Consider the following 24065-nt stretch of genomic DNA (forward strand, 5'->3'; position numbering starts at 1 on the left):
CTCTTTTTTTTCATTTTTCCATTCTGCCTTTCCTTTACCCCCACAGTTCCCATGACGCCCAGCCATCTCCCACCGTGCCTCAACCTTTAGCACCGTGCGGAATTCCCCCAGGGGTTTCAGGACTCAATGGGCCGAGGTGGTGCATATTGGGGACTTATTTATTCCTCCGCCCTTCCTCGCCCTCCACCAGACTTCATTTTCTCTGTCGTATATTTCTTCCTCCTCACATCTCTTTACATTCAAAGATCTAGGAACTCGAGATCGAAACACATGATTTTGAGTATTTTTCGAATGAATAATTAACTTTTTTTGTTAAAACTGTAGTTTTTTCGAAGACGAACCGTCGAAATTTGTGATAAATCGAAATTTTGGCAGGAATTTCGATTTTTGCTGAAAAATCGATCTTTTCATATAGATTTTAAAAATCGATTTTGACCAAACTTTTTCCATCAGTAATAGGAGGCATTTTATTCCTTCGCCCTTTCTTTAAATACGAACCGTCGAAATTGGCGATAAATCGAAATTTTGGTTCCAAATTCGATTTTTGTTGAAAAATCGATTTTTTCATTTGGAATTGAAAAAATCGATTTTGACCAACAATTCCATCAGTAATTGAAGGCTTTTTATTCCTTCGCCCTTCCTCGCCTCCCAGTATTTGTCCACGGCTTCATTTTCTCTCTTGTATATTTCCTCCTCCTCACATCTCCATTCCACTTGAAAACGAATTTGCGGCGTGATTTCATGAAATTTCTATGCGATGGGTTGTAGAAAACTTCCTAATTTCTCATAAAATAAAAACTTTAAGGCACTAATTCATTCTGAGCGTAATAAATGTTGGTGTTGCTTAGTATTTGGACGAGGCGAACCGCATCTGGGGTCATTAGCACCTAGAGAGAAGCTTAAGGAAAGGATGGGTGGAGAAGAAACAGTCTGCTCTAAACGAAAGGCTTCCGTGTTCCAACTTCAATTTTTTATTTTAAATTAATGAGAGAGTGACAGAATAGGGAAGATTCTTTCTTTGTCGTAACTCATCTTTCCCTTATATCCTCAATTTTTAAAAATATATTGTGATTTCGAGGCTGATGGAATGTGAGATCTCCATCAAGGACGTCGTTAAAAATAATCTTGTGCGTTCATTTGCCTATGGTATTTCGTTCTGGAATTTCAATCCAGGTAGTGGCGTGACTATAGGGGGATGAAGGGGATAGATCCCCCCCAAAGCCTCAGAGAATAAAAATACTATTCAAAACTATTGTCTAGTTTTGACTCATAGTAAATTTTAACGTAACCTTTAAATGAAACCCAAATTTTTAAGTGCTAAAGTTATGTAAAATGTATTTGCAGGCATGTTATTTTATCCAAAATTTTCCTAAAAGGGGGAGGGGTGGTGGGTGGGAGGTCGCCCTTCCCCATCCCCTCTCACCCCTCTCCAAAGCATATTCCTAGTTACGCCACTGAAGCCAGGGATTGTAGGTTAGAGTCGAGGTTTCGCTGGGTATGGTATTTGGAGGAGGAGACCGTCAACTGAGGTCATTTGCGCCGTGAGGGAAGGGTAAGGAAGGAAGGAAGGATGAAGAGAAACCCGGCGTTGGCATTAGCCTGCTCTTGACGAAAGGCGCCAAGGGGACCACGGCTTAACGTCCCATCCGACGGACGGAGCGTTGAGCTTGAATAGGGTTGTTTCCTTTGCCTAAATCGAAAGATTATTACTCCTGCAGTACGTATTTCGCGCTTTTAGATTTTTGAATAATGATATCTATTTTCGCGTTCAAATTAAAAGTGAATATTTTCAAGCGCGCGAAAACGCGACGGCTAAGTATGAATGCTGGGAAATGCTACCAAATCCCCACGAGGTTCCGTTTGTAGGAATACAATATACTTTACATAGTCCCATGCACCCGGCAGCGTGTGGTTAGAGGGCTAGTGAAGATTCTGCAGCATCTCGCAGGCTCTCCCTTACGCATCGGGAAGATTTAAGAGGCACAATTAAGCCCCAGGGTTCAGGAGGATCCGCGAGTTCTACTAAGTACGCGCCAGATACCACGAGGCTAGCGCCCTAGTAGGGTGTGAGTGTGTTACCTACTTACTTATCTCGGATTTTAATTAAAAGCTACTGTACGCTCACGTAACCTTCCGCTTCAAGGCTCCTAGGCGAGTTCTGTTTTTTTTCTCCTACACCCGATGAACCCCCCTGTACGTGGAGTTTCCTCCTTTGAAATAATAAATAAATAAAATACAGAGTTAGGTGTAAAGGAAGGCCATCTAAGTCAGTGTGAATCTTGCCTCCTAGGAAAAAAGCTGAGGAGGTCTCACGTTTATAGTGTGATAATGATAATAATTAGTAATAATAAATAGGGTGGAAAATCAAGTTTTATTAAACCATTATTTTGTAAAAGTCTACAATACCATATCACTTTACAAGTATTCTTGCATCAAAAGTTGTACTGTTTGAAAATGACACCATTTTCATCTGTTATAATGAGAACCATTTCCCCTGTGGAAGACCTGTGCGTGTATTTGTCTCCTTTCAAATAAAAAAATTGGGATAGTTATTTAAAGAATGGCCATCTAGGTCAGTGTTACTCTTGCCTCTAGGGAAAAGGCTGATTAATTCTCACATTTATTGAGTGTGATAAATGGAATGATTGGTCGAAATTATCAAGTTTAATTAATCATTATTTAACAAGAATCTACAATAAAATATTGCTTCACAAGTATTCTTACACCTAAAGTTGTATTATTGAAAATGACATCGTTTTTACCTACTATAATGAGGACCACTTCCCTTGTGCTAGACCTCCTGTGCGAGGGTTTGTCTCCTTCAAATAAAAAAATACAGGACTGTTTGGTGTAAAGTAAAGCCATTTGGGTCATTTGACTCTTGCTTCATGGGAAAAAGCTGAAGAGGTCTCACGTTTTTTGAGCGAAATATTGACCAATATGATACATACGTTGGTCGTTGCACATTTCAGGTGGTAGATCTCGTAAAATTATCATTGTTAGCACACGGTCGTTGCTGGGGATCGCGTCAGTTACTTTTCCGTAGTAAATCTTTAATAGGTTAAAGGTTTTTCTCTGTTTTACAGCCATTGACCCTATTTATAACTGGTAATAACGGTTTCTTTTTACAAAATACAATTAAAAACAAATACAATTATGCATGCAACATGGTTTCCTAGACTTTTAAAACATTAAGGACTGATTAAACTTGATGTTCGGCTCATTTTAGTGTTTCTAATTATTCTAATTGTCTTATGTGCCGCACATGTAAAAAAAATGTCTCTCATTTCCGTCCTGTGTACTTTCAATTTAAATTCTTATACAAAAATATAGGAAATCGTTTTTGGCGTCGCTTTGTGAGAGAATTATGGGTTCACTTTTAAACAAACACTGGTAATAGGTACTTTAACGTGTTTGAGTACAAAAATCTACACGGGTTGGCCAAACCCGTAATTAAGTGTTTGTTTCAGCATTGATTTAATGTACGAGTTTATGATTTTAGTTTGCCGAGTTAATTGTTAGATATCACGACTTAAGGTCTGTTTCTACGATACATTAACGCGTATGAGTAGATATCTGATTGCAGGAACGATTTTTGTCGATCGGAACGGAGCATATACAAATTCATAAATTAAATTAGGACAGGTTCAATTTTCTGTCCCTCCATTCGCAGAAGATGGGAGATTACACGGTGTACTTTGGCGTTAGTCGTTTTTCATTTTCCAGTTTCCATAAAAGTTAATTAATTTTGGTTTTAATGGCAGTGAAATAAATAGCTAAACATTTTTCACGCATGCGTGTGCTTGGCATATAATTTTATCGAAATTTCGCGCCGAAAACTAAATGGTATTACAAAGGGAAAAATGCCTTAGTTTTTCCGTGTAGTTCACAGTTTGATGTCACGAGGAAGCATGCGAAGATACGATTGGCTTTGTATTTGCGAAGCGACCTGAATATTATCGTAGTTTCATAGCTGAGGAATTTGAAGCAGTAAGTGCGACCTTTCTAGTTCTTAGAACGAGAAATTGCGAAAGTAGGTAGTTTTTTTATCCCAATAACAATGCGAATCACGTAATGAGCTCCTTCGTTAACTATGCATTGTTTTTTTTAAATCTAAAATTCCTTTACGCGCTCTGTCCTCTATTCGACTCGTACGCGCAGAGTTTCGACACAGTTTTGTCCTTAATGTATAATTTATTCATTCTTTAATTATTTTTTCTTTGTACACTCCCTAAATATTCGTTAAAGTTGTAGTTTTATCTTTATTATCCACCTGTTCAATGACATTGAGAAACTTTCATGAATATTTCCCCCGCATCTTATTGTGTATTATTTTATTATTTATTAGTTTTTTTTCTGTTAGAAAACCCTTGCTCTGTGGAAAATGCAATAAGGAAAATAGTAATAATAATAATATGTCTTTATTCGGGCGAGGTTGAGACCAATAAGTCCCCTCTTCCACTTAACCCCTCGATAGCGTCAATGCAAAAATATTTAAAACCGGTAAATAAACATTTACAGTACAAAAATATACAATATTTTGAAATATCAAACAAGATAAACAAGTATATGTGAAAATTTTGTGTAAGTAAAAAGATTTCTGTCTGAGCAAAAAAACATGAGGAAAGGGTGTAGTATCCTTCAGTGAAAAAAACCACTCCAGGAAAACGCCCACAGAAGAAGGGGGACGTGAAAAAACTGCGAAAACCTATTCAGTGAAACCTACTGACAGATTCGCCACGTGCTTAGACCAACGATATATTTCTTCGGAGCACCCCTTTGGTATGGGATTTAATTTTTAAGGAATGCTCGAGGTTCAACTGCACACCTTGATAATTTCATCATATCTGAATTAATTGGTTACAAAATGAAAGAGTTGAATGCTCACAAAAGATGAAATTTCATTTACAGCTAACTTATTTCCGTTTTTAAAAGTATTTTTAATATTTATCCTTTTTAATTCGTCCTTTAAAATTCCTGGAAAGCCATTATTAAGCTATTCTATAATTATTATTAATCAATATTAAGCTAACAAGATAAACTTAATTTTTTACACGCTTGCTGAGGGAAAAGGTAATGTTCCTGGGAAAAGCCCTCCAATAACGGTTGCATAGGGCATTTTTCAATAAAAGTTATTAAATATTTTTTAGCAAATTGATTCAAAGGTTTTTTCTCGATTCTGGTATTACCGGGTCGAGTATAAAAACGGAAGGGGTGCTATTTAAAATATTAACGGACAAAACGCTCGAGTTTTGTCTCAAAATAGGATTACCGCAAGGACCTTTGTGCTACCGTTCTTATTTCACCGAATACGAAATTGAAGATAGTGCTAACAAATTTTCATAACTTTTTATATGGGTAATTATTCTGCGTAACTTTGAATAAGTTAATGAAGCAACATATCACGCAACTATCCTCGAATACACCACTGAAAATTCTGTACACCGCACTGTTTGTGAACAGTTTCCTCTTGAAAAGTACCTTCGTATTAATACTGCATAGTCTTGTGTCGGCATAAAAACATTTTAATGAGGAAAACATTTTCGAAATATTATAGCATGAATTTGGATTGTGTGAATATATAAAAGGAATGGAATATTAGCGAATATTAAAACGCCTTTCTTTGTTGCGGAAAAATATCCCAAATAACGCCAGTAATACTTAAAATCTCTTAAAAACTGAATAAATATAAGCTGTGAAATATTTATTGTAAAAATAAAGAAGCTTTTCTTGTGGAAGAAAAATAAATATTCAAACATCTAAAGAATCAGATTTGCATTAGACAAAATTAAATTAAAAAGACGACGAAATATTTTGAAGTTTTCAGTATTTACTATGAAGAAGCCGCGAAGGAAAAAAAAAGGTTCACTTTCAAAATAGGAGACTTCGGTAAATGGAGAAGGGTAGTTTGGACAACGAATGAGGACCTAAGGGGGGTTCCTTAGATGGTTAAAACGCACCGAGGTCGGGACCGAGTAATTCAACAGATACGCCCGTGCACCCGGGGAGGGGAGTGGAATGAGAGGGAAAAAGCATGGAGGCCCCGCCGCGATAGGAGCCCGTCGACGCCTCTGGGGTAGGAATAGGAATGGAAGGGCGGGAGAGGGAACACCCTCGCCGCTATGAAAGCGACCAGGGCCCACTATTAGCGTAGCCATAATTTGTTGCGCCAACGATTTTGGAAGATTTTTCTATAAAAGAGAAAAATCCATAGATCAAATCGTTGGATGGGTGGCTTGGGCAGCCCATCATAAGACATTGCGGACAAGTGGATTCTTCACCATGACAATGCCCCGTGCCACACAGACATTTGCATAGGTGAATTTTTACCTCTAAATGCATTGCTGTTGTTTCTAAACCTCCCTATTCACCTTATTTGAGTCCCTGTGACTTTTCCCTTTTCCTGAAATCGAAAAATGTCCTCATAGGACATCCATCATTTTGGAACTATGGAGAACTTTGACAAGACAGTGACCGTGAAAGTGACCGACCGGTTAAAAGCTATGCCATTTAAAGAATTTCAGCGCTGCTACCAAGAGTGGGAACAACACCTCCGTCGGTATATAGCTGCCTAAGGAAACTAGTTAAAAGGGGATAACACTATTTTTTGCAAAAAAATAGATAAAAACTTAAGTTAGTGCAAAATCAGTCCCCTTACTTTTCTAACACACCTTGTATGATACTCCAAGTAACAATGCAGTCAAAGTTCGAGGTTCGATTGTTTAGATGCCACTGCAGATTTCATCCTTGGAGCATAAAGGCGAAGAAGCTTAGACTTCGAAGTTTTCGCTACCTTTTAAAGGTGCCAAATGAGGACTCATGTATCCGTTTGGCGACACAAAAATGTCAAAAATCGGGAACATGTTCGAAAAATGTCAAGATTTATTTTTTATTTTACTCCTTATTAAAAAAAATTGGCTTGTTTCTAGGAACATTTTTTTTTACATAATTCAACGGGCAACAAATGCAGAATTCCTTGATTACTTCGGTGATATTCGTCAATAAATATTTATCTTGAATTCAAAGTATTTTTCTCGAACCGTGAATTGTATTGCGTACAAAATATTGCTTTTTTTTCAACTTCTGTTAACGCCAAGTCTTATATAGTTAACGGTTAAATATTTATGAAAATTACTGTAGATGAATTTTACATCATTAGAAAATCAATTAGAAAAAAGAATTACATGTAAGGAATATCGAAGGAAAATGTTTTGCTAAAAGTGCTACTCGAGCTGTTTATAAATTATTACATAAATAATATATTACATTAAAATTGCATATATTCATATGTAACTTTAAGTATATAAGTTATTAGTAATTGTTATTCAACCAATTTATTATAAAATTCTCTAACTCATTATTAACTTTGTAGTATTCCATTATAAGTTTTAAGTCAGGACAGCACTCTGATAAACGAATATCTTTACCCATCCTTATCCCCTATTCTGGCTTCCGTTTTAATATTCATCTCTTCCTCCGTTAGGTAACTAGGTAACAATGATAAAATAAATAGATCATGATGTACGCTTGAAAATGATGATACCTAACTCAATGAAACCCGGGTCGCGTTATTTCAAAAAGCAGTGGTATAAGTAATAGTGAAAGTTCCAAGATACTTATAATTACTAATATTTCCTGCAGCAATTCTGCTGGTCACCATCTTGCAGTGAAGTTCCTGTGAACCACAGGGCTAACCCTCTATTTAGCCATTAGAGGATGTCGGGCTATTTATTGAATAGAGGTTATGAAAAGCGATGTGAATTAGGCAAATGTTCAAGAAATTTTATAGTTTTTTGTCTTTTTCTGGAACCGTGAAAGAAAAAGTGGGTATGACGAGAATTATGGTGTTACGTAGTAAGTACTGCAATCCCACCACAGAATACTTGCCTGCCTATCGCGTGACATGCGAGCCATAATTGACGCAATCGCCTGTAGCGCGGTTACCACTGCATTACATTCAGCGTAGTGAAGTTTTTTGACCTGTAATCCCGCCACAGAATACTTGCCTGCCTATCGCGTGAGTCATTATCGACGCAATCGCCAATAACGCGATCACCACTCATTGGATTCAGGTAGTGAAGTTTTTTGACCTTTTATTTGAGTTTCCGTGGATCCGTTAATTTTGGAATATTTCGCCGGAACCCTGTGTGTTTGAATCGGATCTCCACCCGTCGCGTTGTGCCAAGTCGCAAATCAAGTCCCCCCCCCCAGTGTAGAGACGTGGGCAGGTATTCAAAATGCAGTGGTGAGGCAACCTGGGTGTATCCCGGGTGACCTGCCTTATTGGGTCTACATCGAGCAGCGCACGATATTCGTAGGTCAGAAGTCACTGTTGCTGCTGTTGTAGAATGCAAAGCAGTGGGAGGTTATTTATTCCAAAAATTTATTTCTCACCTCTCTTTTCTAACGAGACTATTCTTCGGATAAAAGAAATACTTAAGGTAGCATTTTCAAGTTGTTGTACCTTTACATTAATCGTGGGGAATTTCCTAATGAAGGATCTATATTGAAATACCTTACCAGTACACCTTACCTTCAGGAATTGACATGATATTTCAATTCTCATGACCGCGAGATGTAAACCATGGGAAATCGGCGAACAGAATGATATTCTATTTATAAAGGTAAATTAAAGAGGATAAAAAATATCAACTCTGAATATCATTCACTCTAATAAATTTATAATCCACACCTCATCCAATAAACGAATAGAATTTTAATAGGAAAACATTTTTACATGATATGATTTTTTAAACCCGTTACCTTCTCAGGAAGTCACTATGTTATCAACAGATTTAAATATGAATCATTAAGTTCTTATATTTGGAAGGCGGCTGAGAAATGTTCAAGGCATTAGATGCTTTAGAAATAGGTATTCTTTTTATATAGTTAAAGTTGATATGCCTTCACCAGTATATACAAATAATAAAATAGAATCATAGCGGAGCTGTATAACTTGACGCCCACCGCCTATGGATATTAGCAGAATTTAAACGAATAATTTCCTAGATATTAAAAAAGCGGAGTATAACCATTTGGTCTTCACGTATAACAAAAACGGTTATATTAACCAGACACTGTAGTATTCCTTGTATAAATGCTATCTACTTTTTTAACTACATCTTCCCGCTCATGCCTCCTCCGGGAAGACTCCATAAGTTACTACTCTCTCACGCCCTGTAGTGCTACTTAGAGTAAACCAACACCTCCTGTAGTACCTCTGCTCGATGTGAACGTCTAAAGTAAGACGAGATAAGTTCTCCGGGCGTGAACCTATCGTTTTTTTTCTTATCCGCGGGGATTCGGCAACTTGAAGTTCGGTTCACACAAACTTCTTGGCTTCGCTGGGATGCTTCACAAAATCTTTAGTGTGTCTTTAGTTAGACCTTAAGTTCTAACCTACTTGAGTTTTCAAACTTCTTAGCCTATTGAGATCGCGGTGCATTTTCTGCGCTTTTTCCTTGAATAGAACACTACGAGTGTATCTCTTGGTAGGATTCTTCGAAGAAATTGTTTGCGAAGTTGAAGAAGATTACAGAATGTGTTGAACTTTTCCAGAATCGCTTATCCCACATCATGTAGCAGTCAAGTGTGCTGTCACAGAAGAACGATGAAGGTCCAATGGATAGGTCGTGTGAGCAGGGCCGGTTTAAGCTGCAAGCGAAGAACGCAGCCGCGTAAGGTGTCAAGCAAAAGGGGTCGCCTAAGCGCTGGTTTTTAAGCCCAAAAATATCACATTCAGTATAGACTGTCCCACAGGTCGTGTGTCATTTTTGTAACTTTTCTCGAGCAATATTCATTAAAATTGGCAAACTTATGGGGAAAGGTCCTAATTTTTGTTAAGTGTAAGCAACATTGCACAATTTTGACCTTTTTACCTCACAATGTGGGTCCAAACCAAAATTTTGAATTTGCCTTATGGGGTTTCAATGTTACAAAAAATCGAGGTAGAAAAAAGTCTGAATTTCTTTGACCAAGATATCAATTATTAGGTTTTCTGACACGATAAAACCGAAAATAACACTTTAATTTACGAAAATTCATCCGTTGACCCTGTAAGGTCACAGTCAAGGTCACAGAGGTGGCAAAAAGAATGGCATACCAACAAAGGTTTCGATCCTTAGGTTTTAAAGGGTCCCCAAGTCATTGGTATTGTCCAAATGCCCGTCTTATCTATTCATTTACTTCCAAGGCTAATACGGAGGTCAAAGGTCATAGAGTTAAACGTCGGGCCATCATGACAACCAACGTGTGGAACCATAGGTTTTAAAGGATGCCCATTGGGCACTGCCCAAGTCAGTTTCGCAGTTTATGGATCCATATTGTTGATTTTTTGACCTCTGAAGGTCAAAATGGGGGTAAGAGATCATATGTTTTGAAATATCAGGGAAACTTATGTCCCCAACCAAAAGCTTTTAAAGGGTGATTAAGTGAGTGGCGTAATGCACATATACACCGGGCCGTATCCAGGATTTTGTTCTGGGAGGGCACGAGGATACTTCGTAATACAAAACGAACGCAATGGTAATGAGACCGTGTTAAAAATCTCGCATATTTTTAAGAGTGTGGAGGGCACGTGCTTCCCCTCCTAGATCTGCCTATTCATATACATACACATTGTCAATTTGCAGTTCATGGATCCATGGATGTATATGAGCGGGCACGTTATACATTCACGTTGATATTTAAGTCTCCACCATTATTCGTCTAAAGTATTCTAACTTATTTTAAAATGTATCCAGAGAGAATCCCAAATCATCTCTCAGATTATTTGTGAGAGATGTTGCTCGCTTATACTCAAAATGCCTATAACAAGGCGTGGGTGTGAGCCATGTGGAAACTCCAAGAAGAGTTTGGGAGAAGAGATGTCTTTTGAAAACTTTGGGTAGAGGGCGGGCCAATTCAATCAGCCTCATAATGAGACACGGTGGTCTGATGAAAGTTATCGTTGAAGGTGAAAGGGAAGAACGACAGAGTTATATCTCCGATGAAACACAGGGCAGGTGATGGAGTACGTAAAGCAGGGGAATTATGTGGGTGTTAAAAGATTTACTAAAATGAGGATCAAGCTGAGGGCTGCGTCAGTGGCGTAGCCAGGGGGAGTCAGGGGGTCCGGACAGCCCCGCCCCCGAAATATCAAAACATAATTATTTTCCTTCATAAAAGAAAACATAATGTAAAAAAATCGTGAATTAGTAATCGTGAACAAAATATTTCTTTATCAAATGAATTTTTTTCGATTATGAAAATTATTAAAATTTAATTTAAAACCCATTACTTAGTACCCTGTTTTTCAAAAATTATCCCCCCTGGTTTTGGACCCTCACCCCCCGAACGAAATACCTGGCCACGCCACTGCGTCAAACCAATCCTTGGATTGCTGACTGATGACGCAGCCATCCCACGCAATCGTAGGTACTGCGATATCGTTAGTACAAATGTTTGATTTTTCATGGACTTAATCAGCTTTTTTCTGAGCCAATCATTGAAAACTGTGTTTTGCTGCAATTATGACGCCCAGAGCATAATTAATATGTATTATATCCTTCCCACATGGCAGTGGCTTAGCCAGAAATTTCGTTCGGGGCATAGGCGGATCTTGGGGGGCACGGGGGCACGTGCCCCTCCCAGACCTTTAAAAAATATGCTAGATTTTGAATACGGTTCCGTTAACATTGCGTTCGTTTTGTATTACGAGGTATCCCTGTGCCCCCCCCAGAAATAAATCTTGGATACGGCCTTGCTTGTGCCCCCCAGAAATAAATCCTGGATCCGCCCCTGGTTCGGGGGGGTCTACTTTAAAAAAAAACAGGGTTCTGATGGTTTTAAACTAATTTTAACACTTTTCATATTCGGAAAAACATAATTTGTCGACGAAATCTTTTGTGAATTCATAATTTTTTAATACTTTGTTTTCTTTTATCAAGGAAATAAATTATGTTTTTATATTTCGGAGGGGGGGTCCGGGCACCCCGGACCTTTCCCCTCGCTACGCCTCTGCCACATAGGGCAAATGACCCTAGCTATCGGTCGCTTCCTCCAAATACCTTACCATGAAGATGTTGAGATCCTACTGCTAGTGAAGGGGTCGGAAAGAAATTGCCTTGATAAATGAGATATAAGGGTGATAACTCCCATTTCACGCCCCCGGCGGAGAATCTTTTCATTTCAGACTTCCGCGTTGATGAAACGCGACCGCACCCATCACCAAAAATCAACGAGTCAGATTGCGATAAGTAATTGTATTGCTGAGAGGTTAACCTGAACGCAGGTTGAAATGGAACATTTGAGAATTTTGAGGCTTGTGAAAACACTTTAAGGTTGTCTCATTGATAAATTTCCAAAGAATTAACTTTTTAAACGTAAATTTTTGTAAATATTTAGTAATTTTACCTCACAGTAATTTTCTATTAAGCATTATGTTTTTCTTCCTTATTATAAGAGGTTCATTACCGTTTTATCGAGAGTAAATTGGATGCCCCCCTCTTGCCCCTCTCTGGATCCGCCACTGTTACTTGGTAATATATGCAATATCGAGTGGTCTGTAAAATTGTGAACGCAGCCTGAATAAATCACGAATTTCAGCTCTATGTTCGAGTGGCTACCCTGAATTATATCTTTCCATTCTCATTTTTTTTCGTGGCGTGTGTAACCAACATCTGCTTTGAAGAGAGCTAGAAGGGTTGTATCACAATTTTACTGCATCGTACGTCACACGAGCCATCGGATAGATGAATGAATGGTTTTCGCAAAAATATTCCTCGCCTGCTTGCATGACGCGCGTTTCTTCCCACGCGAGGATACCCTCCATTTTAGACACGAGGGTTGAAGTGTGATTAATCTTCCTCCTCGTGAGAAGAAAAGCTCCCGCTGAAAGGAACGACGTGCGAATGAATGTTGGCGGACGGGGTACACTAGCTCTTCCAAACCTTCTTTTGATACCTACGAATGCAGATATTTCCTCTTCTTGGGTCTTGCAAAAGGTCAAGAAAGCAATAAACCTGGATGAATATAGCTTTTGGGAATAGTTGGCCATCTCATTTTGTCTTTTAATCCAGAGGATATTTCTCTGGAAGCCATCTAATGTTATCACAGGCCATTTCACATTTAGTAAAGGGTTTCCGTAAGCCGTGACTTTTAAATTTGAAACCAATAAATGGCGCTTCCTAAAAGTTTTGTTGGGAGTTCTAGGTACCACCTTACCATATTTGTTCGATTTGGGCGTGATTTTTTGCTTCGATTTTGAGTAGGACCCGAGAAAAACTTGGCTTATGCAATCTGGATTTTCCGTTATTTTAATAGTATGTGATTGCACTGGTTTCATTGTAAAGATAATATAGTGATATGAAAGATGATGAAATATAGGATTACTATGATATCCATCACCATATTACATGAAAAATGTTTTGATTGGCACAAACTTTTATAAAAATAAATAATGGTGTTCCCTGTTTTTAGAATGGTGTAATTTTGATTTCTCTAACAATTTGAATGTATGCCCCTCTTTTCTTGAGGCCAAAGGCTGAATGGCCTGGTTAGCCTATAGGAAAATCCTGCCCTGATGAAGGTAGCATCGTGAACGCCATTATTCCAACATTGTATGCTTGTACTCGCCGCCCAACATATTTTGAAGTTTAGGTACATTTAACATGAAAATCAATGCTTGTACCACGATCCCCTACTCCGGCCCCAACTCGAAATTCAAATTTAAAAGAGAAATTGTTTTTCGCTTGCGTTATTGTATTAATCAGGCAAATAAAATACCTCACAGACCTGCATAACATTTTTCACTCGGAAGTTTGCAAATTTATCATGAAAAACATTATCTATCCCAATGCGTGCCTCTTCATTTGTATGCTTCCGATTTAATTATCCATAGCAATGTTTCACCAGATATTTATTATTTCATAATTAATTTAATTTGTATACTTCTGATTATGAATTTATAAACATGGTGTTTCCGGAGGTAAATGCAAAACTTCAAGAGGTGATAAGGGAGACAATTTTAAGAATTTTTTGTTCTATAAACACGGGGTCACAACCGCTTAGTTACTGAGCTATGGCAACGCAAACATTTTATTGGATGCACTTCGCAGTTGCCATGAAAACGCTGAAAAGCGTAATGTGCCTTTGACAAAGTTTGACTTGGTTTCCTCATTGAAAAAATTCATATGCATATAATTTCATGTGTAAGTAAATATATCTATAAATAAATCTATACCTATGTACTGAAATCTGGAAACCCATCTTTTATTAGGACACATAGCATTATACTATTCGCGCCAAAAAATATTTGGCATTCATTATTCACTTAAGGAAGGCCCGAAAGTATTGACGTACCATACTACATCTCATCTGTCACTTCTATCGCAAAGCTGGATGTACGAGCCACGGAGTATAGCACTTTTTTATGGCTGAGAAGGAGACGAATGACTGAATTTATTGTGCGGCCCAAGATTGAGGGAAAGAACGGCCTGCATGGAATTGTGAAGCCAGGGTGGAATTTTTTTAATTTGTTCGCTGCGAAAAAAACTGCACTGTTTATTCCGTTGGCGCGTCTGAATTGCGTCTTCCATTGTTGACACAATATCAGTCGCCGTGAATCGATCTTACAAATAAGAATTTGGCAATCCTTTTATCGCGTTACATTATCTGACAGCATCACCATCGGTTATAGCTTAGTAACGCATTAGACAGAATGTTTTTGTCGTTGACAAACTGCTGATAAACTGTCACCGCAGGTTTCTCTTTCTTCCGAATATACGCATATTTCAAATTGTATTTACCATCAATAATAGGGTATTTACAAATTTAACAATTTTATCAATGAAATAATAAGAAAACCATGATTTGTAAGAAAAATTTGTACCGCGTAACATATTCAAACGTAAAAACAAAATTCAATAAACATTCATACCCGTTATTTCAATATATTTTCAATACTTTTTTTTAAATCGCTTTAGTGGGACAAGTTTTTTATCATATGGCAATGAAAAAAACACTTTGGGAGCAAGGTTTGATTGATTGAATTTTAAAGAGGGGCGGAGGTCGCCAAGAGCAATTAGACCTAGTTGGTCCATGGTGCCCTCCACCTATAATTAATTACCAGCAAAGCCCAATGTCCTTGCTGAAGGATATCAGGTCGTCCACGTGTAAATCTCTGATCTTCATGGGCTCAAATAATGGTGAGCCCAGTTGCCTGTTTCAAGTCCTCGTAATGGCGGGGCACTCACAATAGCAGATGGAAGGCCCATGGGCGTACCCAGAATCAAAACTGTGGGGGGAGGGGGGGGCAAACTAGCCGTGGTCGTTATAGTTGTAAATTTTTTGCACTGAAAAGGCTAATGAAACCAAAATTTTAAGGAAATTATGACATCAATTTATAATTTTTTTAAATTATTTGCTTGAAAAAACATTGATTTTTATTTTAGTACCATATCTTATACTAAAAGGAAAATTTGTTCATAACTTTTGTTTTGCACTAAATTTATTTTCGCTTCTTGGGGGGACAGTAACCCCCCCCCCCTACTCCCCGCTGGATAAGCCAAAGGGGAGGAAACTGGGGGCAAGGTACTTCTAAGATTATTTAAAACTTTGCTTGATCGGCTTTCTTGTACTGGTACCAAATTTTCCGCGATATTTTTACATATTCCCTCGGATCTATTCTGTCTCTTTAAATAAAAATCTTTAAAACCTAATAAACGAAAGGGAACACGATTATTAAGTGAATCTTTGATTTAAAAAATCGCGTCATTCATCATTCTCGCGGTTAAGGTTATTGCCAGTAATCAATTTTTAATTTTATTCAATTTTTTGCAAATATCTTAGGTTGGTAGATGTAGGTTTACAGAGTCGTTTTCTTTACAATATGTTTCCATATTTGTGTGAAACTCGGCACACGAGTTTAATTCGTAATATCTCTGGGTAAATGTGAAAAAATACTAGAACGATAGTTTTTAAGAATATAAGAATTTTCATTAGCGTTTTTACTGGTGGTCTCATGGAGCTTGATATAAATAATTTTAAAATTCAATGAAAAGCATGCAGGTATTCGTATTAGGAACATAGTATCCGTGAAATTTAATGAAAAATCATTCGAAGAGAAACCAATAAACCTTAATGATTAATTAAAATGAAATTTATTTGCACCTTTCCATAATTATTTTAAAATGTCGAACTTCCACTATATCACGCCTTAACCCTTACCAACCCAGAGCTACTTTTGGGAGAATTCAAGTGTCAAGATTTTTCATTATGAAAACTTGAAAATTTTGCAATCAATCATAATAATCGTGGCAGCTGAATATTTCGTCATTACAATTAACACCACAAAATAATACGTGGTTTAGACATTTCCTAAATAGAACATATGATGTATACATTTTTGATGTTGCTTAGAAGCAACATTGGGTCATAATGGGTTAATCGTTCTAGTTCATTCTTACTGATTAAATATATATCGGTAAGCATGATGCACAGAGGGTAAGAAAAAAAAACTTTGCTGTTCCACAAAATAAAATATAGATTTGCGACCGGTTTCGATACGGTGTATCGTCATCGCCGTATCGAAACCGGTCGCAAATATATATTTTATTTTGTAGAACAGCAAAGTCTTTTTTTTTTACCCTTTGTGCATCATGAAGGAGTTCCACCAGATTACGCCACCCACCATCGCATTTAACGGTAAACACGTTTTTTGCTATCTTTCCGACGCCACTGGCCATTAGTAATCAAAGCCATAATTTAAAGAAGAAAAACATTATAATAAAACTATTCTCTACCTTCCGCTGATATGAGATCGATGAGTCACAAAGTCCACTTATCTGTTCTTCCATCTAACATGGACCTAGCGTTTTATGGACGCGAGCTACTGCAGGTAATCATTCACCGCTTCAACCACCGAAACGGGAAATGCTACTTTTTTCCTGCTCGCGGGCTGACATATTACATATTCAGGTGCGGAACAAACTCGTAAGTCACTTTGGGCTCTGTCGTTTCTCTTTAATGCCCAAGTTGGATGCGATATTTGCGTTCATGGTTGCGATCGATCCTGTCACAAAGTGTTCCCGTGTGCATCAGCGTCGATCTTAACGGCCCGATGCCCTCTCTCGCCCGGCGTCATTTCGAACGATTGACCCGCAACCTAGGTAAGGGAAGGGCGAGTGATTTTGCCCTCCGTTATCTCGACTCTAAAGCCTTCCATTTCCCCTCTCCTGTCAGTCGTGATTTACATTGTCGTAGCTCGAGTGTCCCGAGAAATGGTCCACGTGAACGAACGCATCCAAGGGCTCTACGCACATTTATTTGCATCCCTGACAGAATCAAAACTAGCTAGCGGGGGAGGGGGGTGGCAGTGGTCATTCAAGTTATTGCACAGAAAAGGTTAATAAAACCAAAATTTTAAAGAAATTATGACAGCAATTTATTAGTTTTTTATAATTATTTGCTGGAAAAAATAATTATTTTTATTTCAGTTCCCTGTCTTATACTAATATCATTTTTCTGGGTCATCATTTGGTCTGTATAATACTGCGTATTTTTTCTTGCAATGTCCAGAAATAACGGCATTGAAATATTATATTTTGAGACCTTTTGGTACAACTCGAAGATTCGATAGGTACGATTCGATAGGTACAATTCGTAAGGCACATTCGAGTGGTACAATTCTAATCTATTTGGTACAATTAGAATAATACATTTGGAAAATGTCAGGAAAATGACGTATCGAGGACCAATCTCATTAATAAGGTCTGGCACCCCACTATTCAAAATGGTCTCGTTCGCACCACCATAGTCCGCGTCGGATTTTAAGGCCGCAATACCACGACCACCGAAAGAGAAGAGTAGGCGATTCTCTCTCGGTGGTCGTGGCTATACACGGTGAATCATCATGCTGAACGATCATGCGAATTGAATCATTCGGCGTGTATAGTAGGAAAATTAGCGGATGAACCGTAATGCGCATGATCATTCAGAGAAAATTAGACCATGTTCTATTTTGCTCGCATGATCCCGCGAATGATGGCATGATCATTCGCATGATCATTCACCGTGTATAGTGGCGTTTAGAATGCGTTTTGGATTGTTGCTTCATCGTTCGAACGAACATGAGCTCGGGTGGCAACGCAGCTGCGTTTTGAGTTCTTGAAATGTTTTTTTTGAACCAGGCATCACTATGCTGCGTAAAATCTCATGTTTCAACCTCCTAATTGGCCTGGTTAGAGGAAAACACCCATATTAGATTACTAGACGTATCTCAACTGTCAAAACGATCGGGTTACACTAAGTGGGTGGTCCTGGGAGAGGAGGGGAAGTGGCTATCCCTTCCCTTTCAAATCCATGAGAAGTTCATTGCCGAATCCAATTATTTAGCGCTTTGAAACTAGTGTAAAAAAATTAATTGATAAATGCAGTGTTTCAACTTGAGGTTTGGTTGGATAAGTGTGAGTAGAGCTAAGCCATGCACTTGTGTATATTGGCAAGGACATATCCAGGGTCAAAACTAGAGGGGGGCAAGCCGCGGTTGTTAAAGTTGTATCACAGAAAAGGTTAAGGAAATCAAAATATCAAGAAAATTGTAAGTGCTTTATTAGTGAAAAAATATTTTCATTTTAATAAAATATTTTATACCTTTGTCACTTTTCTTAGATTTAAAGAAAATTTGTTCAAAACTTTAATTTTGTATTAAATATACTCGTGCTTCTAGGGGGGGGGACAGATGTCCCCTACTGCCCCCCGCTGGGTACACCCATGTATATTAGACATTCGAGGTAGGGGACCTGATTCTTTTCCTGTGTCAAACGATTAGTGAGAATATTTTTGGTGTGAAAGCAAAGACTTCAAACGATAGATAAATAAAGTATGATGAAAAATGTTTCATTGTACTTACTTAGTTGATTTATTCTTGGCACAATGAATAAAGTCTTTAAAAAGCCAAATGGCGCTCTCTATGATCATGCTATAACACTAGATTTTGACTCATTTCAACCGGAGTGCCATAAAATTTTTATTGTTTAGGGATTCAAGTGATACTTTGTTCCCTTTATCATGTTTATAAGTTTTATTTACTTTATGATCACCATTGAGTTTAGTTTTTTGCATCATACCTCTTAATTATTCTAAGAAGCCTCAATACTCCAGATTACTTTAACTCTAGATGGATCCACAGTGGACTCTTTTGAGTCACAGTGGACTCAATACAACTGATTGTGAGTCATTCAGTGCCTCAACTTCAGGTTTGGTCGTACTTGAAAGGGTAGACCTCACTCTGGTTGCCAGCTCAGCCCAAAATGCTTATCTTATATTTTACATCTTTTTTTTCTTTGCAGAAGAATCCCTCACGTGCAACGTTTGCGACAGGTACTTCCCCACCATGAAGCTCCTTGCCCAGCACCAGCAGAAGAAGAGGCATTTCGGGTGAGTTACTTTCTTTTTATTTTGCAAATATCTCCCAGAAAATGTTCTTTTATTTTTACGCTCCCTTAGTGGAGTGATATTTGAATGGGCGGATTATCGGTTGTTTTATTTTTAGGGGGGTAGGGGGACGGAGGGGAGCTTCATTACTTTCCGCTGCCCATTGGTAGTATGAAAGAAATCTCAGCGATACTTCATATTTGTTATGATATGCAAGTGATTTTTAGATATTCAACAATTATTTTTGAGCATTGTTTGTTAACGCTATAACGCTGGCTATCAGATATATTTTCATTGGAGAGCAGAAGCAGATCCAGGGTTTCTTTCTGGGGGGGTACAAGCAAGGCCGTACCCAGGATTTTGTTCTGGGGGGCACAAGAATATCTCTTAATACAAAACGAACGCAATGATTATGGGACTGTATTAAAAATCTTGCATATTTTTATGGGTCTGGGGGGGGGGGGGCACGTGCCCCCGTAACTCCCCCCTAGATCCGCCTATGTTGGAGAGCAACCTTAAAGATATCTATTAATTTTTTTCCAGAAATTAAGGAGGCCCATCCCCCTTTTCCTTGTTCCACCACTGTTCATTTGGTACAATTTTTGAAGCATATTTTCATACTATCCGTGAGTATGGTAATAAAATAAAACGAAGCTGAGCTTAGCGATATTATTTTGAATTCCTCCATACTGAAAGGATTTTAAATATCAAAATTCCACGCTTTATCTTAACTAACGCATAAGTTTCTCAACGTGATGTCTTCGATCATAAAAGAAACGGCTGCATGGTGGATTTGATGTGATCGATGAAGTGAAAAGTGATTTCAAATTGAATTTTTCATGATCGGATTGTGATAACTTGGCTGAAAACTTTAGTATAAATCCACTGTTAACCTAAAAAGGTGTTTACGACTGCAAACTGTGTCAATTTGTATAAGCAAGTCAAATGTGTCATGGATGATATACTACATGTTAGATTACGATACGCGCCTGTCTCAGGAGGCGAATATAACATATTACATCATCTAGAGCACATTACTATGCGATGTAAAAATTTACACTGACTATCGGACCTTGGAGAATTTAACGCTTTAAAGACCAAACTAACTTGCCAACTGATTTTTAGTATTTCTTGGCATATCCTATTTCTTTTACAACTAATTAAGGGATATTATGAAAAAAAAACCGACCAAAAATTTTAAACGCGTTTTTAAGCATGCTCCCAAATGGGAACATACCACAAAATGTGTTATTACTTGAAAAATAAATGTACACATGACTAATAAACTAATTTTAATTATTTATTCAAAATATCTATTGATTTATTCAAAATATCTATTGATCTATTGATATTTTGAATAAATGAGCATTTGTTACTAAATGGTGTAGAGAAAAAATATCGAATAAACCGCATACGCACCTCAGAGTTGATGAAAATAACCACTCTTGAAAATGTACAATTGACGACCACAAGTATGTAAGTATACACAGGTCATGCAATTCACTTTAAAATATAAATATATACTTTAGTTGCATAACAAAAGCTATGAAATTATTCACTGGTACGAATTATGATTTTCTTGAATTTTTATAAATCTGTTCCCAAATGGTAGCATTGGACTGTTAACTGTTATAAACACAAATGTTTATTTCTAGTTCCGTTAAATGAATTTTTGGCCATTATACCGATAATTTTTTTTTTCAATATAGTCCTCCAAAATATGCCGAAATTCATAGTCAGGTTTTTCTAATAAATGCCTATTATTTCTTCACAATGATTATCGCTAGTATCGGCTCGTTCTTGATGTATTAAGCGAGTACAGAATAAGAATGGTGTTGGTGTAACAAGGACCTTCATTATCTCTCGCACTTGTGTTTATAAAGCGAGATATTGATAAATTCATCCTCTCTAGTCCACAATTATCACTGAGAGAAAGATAAGCTTGCTCTATGATTCGAATCTGTAACATTTCTCGAGAGATTTTGAGCCAATCGAATTCCTTTCCGCTGTGAATGTCCCAATGGAGCTTTTGAGGATGGAGTCGAGCTTATGAGTTCAACTGACTGGTTGAAAACCGCCCGGCGTAAAATCCAGTAATTCGGATCCGAACGCTGTGGTCCAGTTGGATGATTTTCTCGTCGTGAACATCACTAGATTCAAAATCCTTTTCTGGAATTACCTTTTCGATTTTTGCCTCCGAACTATCTAATTTATACTCCGTTGTACTTTTATGTTATTTTCAGTCTATCTTGCGCTTTATGCGTTCCTCTTGATTTCTTTCTCTGCTTGCCTTCCTGCCATGCCAATAATTCCTTCATCACAGACAGTAGCGGATACTAATGGGGGTCGCAGCGGGCGCGGGCCCCGTATTGCCAAACACAGCAGAACCACAATTGTAGCTTTTTTATATCAGAGGAAATAATTCTCTTGAATATGTGAATAATCACTTTAATTAAAAAATTCTGAAGCTCTGCATGTGACTTGATTATTTTTTATTACGATAAAAGTAAAGGTAACTCAAGATATCTTTTGCGCTCCCCCCTCTTTAGTTTTTTCTGTATCCGCTACTGACCGCAGACTTGTGATGGGAGTTTGATTTGGAGGTTCGACCTTGAAAGAATCATGGAAATATAGTGGAATAATTCCTTGCGTTTTATTTCCTCTATGGTAACAAGATTTCTGATGCAATTGCATTAGCAAAGCTGCTAACTAGGAAAAGAAGCACGACCCGGGCGTCATAATATAGTCGTCAGTGACGATGTAATCATGTTATGAAACCCACTCACATGTGTATTTTGTCTGTTTTTCGAATGAATGATAAACATGTTTTTATTCAATCGGTATGTATTCAAATAAGAACCGTCCATTTCTTTCTATTTATCGATATTTTGGTTCAAAATTCCATTTTTGTTAAAAAGTCGAGCTTCTCATTTGGTTTAAAAAGTCGATCCCTCGAAAAATCAATTTTGACCAAAAATTTTCCATCGCTACTCATGCTTTAGTATTATAAAGAGAGGATGTATTTGACGAGTACGGAATAAGGATGGCATTGGTGTAATAAGGAGCTTCATTATCCCTTAAGGCCGCTTTACACAGGGAATGCCATTGCGCAGGTTAGCACTGAAAATATTTTTGAAATTGCGAGAATGAGAGCTCGGAATTATAGCATGGGCTATTTTACCACCTCGTATCCATATATTATCGTATGCTTTCAAGTCAAGGGGACTGCATTGAGGAGGCCCAATTCCATTCCATGGAAGGTATATTTCTGTACCACTTCGATCGCATTTTAATCGGCTTTCAAAAAAGCCGTGGTGATGAGTGCAATGCGATCCACTTTTTTCCAATTTTTAGCATTGTAATGTTTGTAATTGCGAGGAATAGTGTTGATAAGTTATGAATTTGACTGATACCATCGTCATGAATGTAAATTTCGTTGGACGCCCCTAATTATACCAAATTTTCCCGTGTAACTCTTTTGAAATATTCGTGTTTCTAGCAATTCACCACTTTCCAGGACGCAATTTTGACTGGACCTTCGCACGTATGTCAGATTGCGCAATGACGTGCCCCGTGTTAAACTGCCTTTACACTTGTACTTAAGAAACGAGAGTCAGATAAATTCATCGTGTCTAGTCCTCAGTTATAGCTATAGTATATCTTTCTTAAAAACTTTTGTGAAGCCTGATGATTCCAAGCAGTGAAGTAAATATGCGTGCAATTCTAAAATTTTTCGGTATACATGTATTCTAATTAGCTTTTTTGGAATCTTTCGTTTGTAATTTGGCCATAACTACCCCCACACCAGTGGCGGATCCAGGATAGCGACAAGGGGGCTAAGAGGGGGTTAAAATTCCAGCAGTAGCGGGGATCGGAAAAAATTACCATTCTATCTAGTGTAAATTGGATACCCAAAGGGGCCATAGCCCCATTAGCCCCCCCCCCCCATAGATCCGCCACTGCCCTACACCACCCGAATTTTTTTTTCTTGCTAGGGTCTTGTAAGACAGGGGCGCAGCTAGGAATTAAGGCTAGGGGGGGCTTAGGCGCAAATAATACTGGGGAGTTATGGGGTATGGAATACCCGCCAGGGGAAGCTGGAGGTGCGGGGCCCACCTCCAGAAAATTTTTAAGATAAATGGTTCAAAACGGTGAGTTTTACGGCCTTCTGAGGGACATTTTTGTAATCCTTACATTATTCTATAAGTAATATTAACCTAATTAAGTAAAATGGATTAAACTTTAAAAAATTTCTCTGAGCTCTGAGGGGGGTTTTATCCCCAAAACCCCCCTCGCTGCACCACTGTTGCTAGACACCGACATTCTTACAACTCTCTGTGGGGTTTTCACTGAAGTATATCTCCTTTCTCTTCGTCTCTCCGCACAGATGCTCTGCTTGCGACAGCCTCTTCCCGTCCCTGATGGCCCTCGAACACCACAAGGAGGAGTTCGACCACTGGTCGGAGACGGAGGAAGCCGCCTTCACGGACGACGGCTCCGACGCAGCGGCTGGGTCCAAGGGGGGCGGAGGGGGCAAGGGGGGCCGAGGGCGAGGGGCGGGCAGAGGCGGAGGGGCCTGGTCCGAAGACGACGAGGAGGGCGATCGAGATGAGGACGCCATCTCCGAGGAACACGAGAGGCTCTTACTGTAG

The 24065-nt window shown here is 38.3% G+C and overlaps 1 protein-coding gene across 1 annotated transcript in view; it reads left to right on the top strand.

Annotated features, from left to right (window-relative positions):
- LOC124164957 (protein no-on-transient A) overlaps positions 1-24065 on the top strand; it is a 497391-nt gene extending 473326 nt beyond the window's left edge. The window contains exons 3-4 of the mRNA XM_046542195.1: positions 19329-19416; positions 23801-24065. Coding sequence (XP_046398151.1) covers positions 19329-19416; positions 23801-24065 — 353 coding nt within the window. The remainder of the gene's footprint in view (positions 1-19328; positions 19417-23800) is intronic.

This window comes from Ischnura elegans, chromosome 9 (assembly GCF_921293095.1).
Source record: "Ischnura elegans chromosome 9, ioIscEleg1.1, whole genome shotgun sequence".
NCBI classification, from domain to species: Eukaryota; Metazoa; Arthropoda; class Insecta; order Odonata; family Coenagrionidae; genus Ischnura; species Ischnura elegans.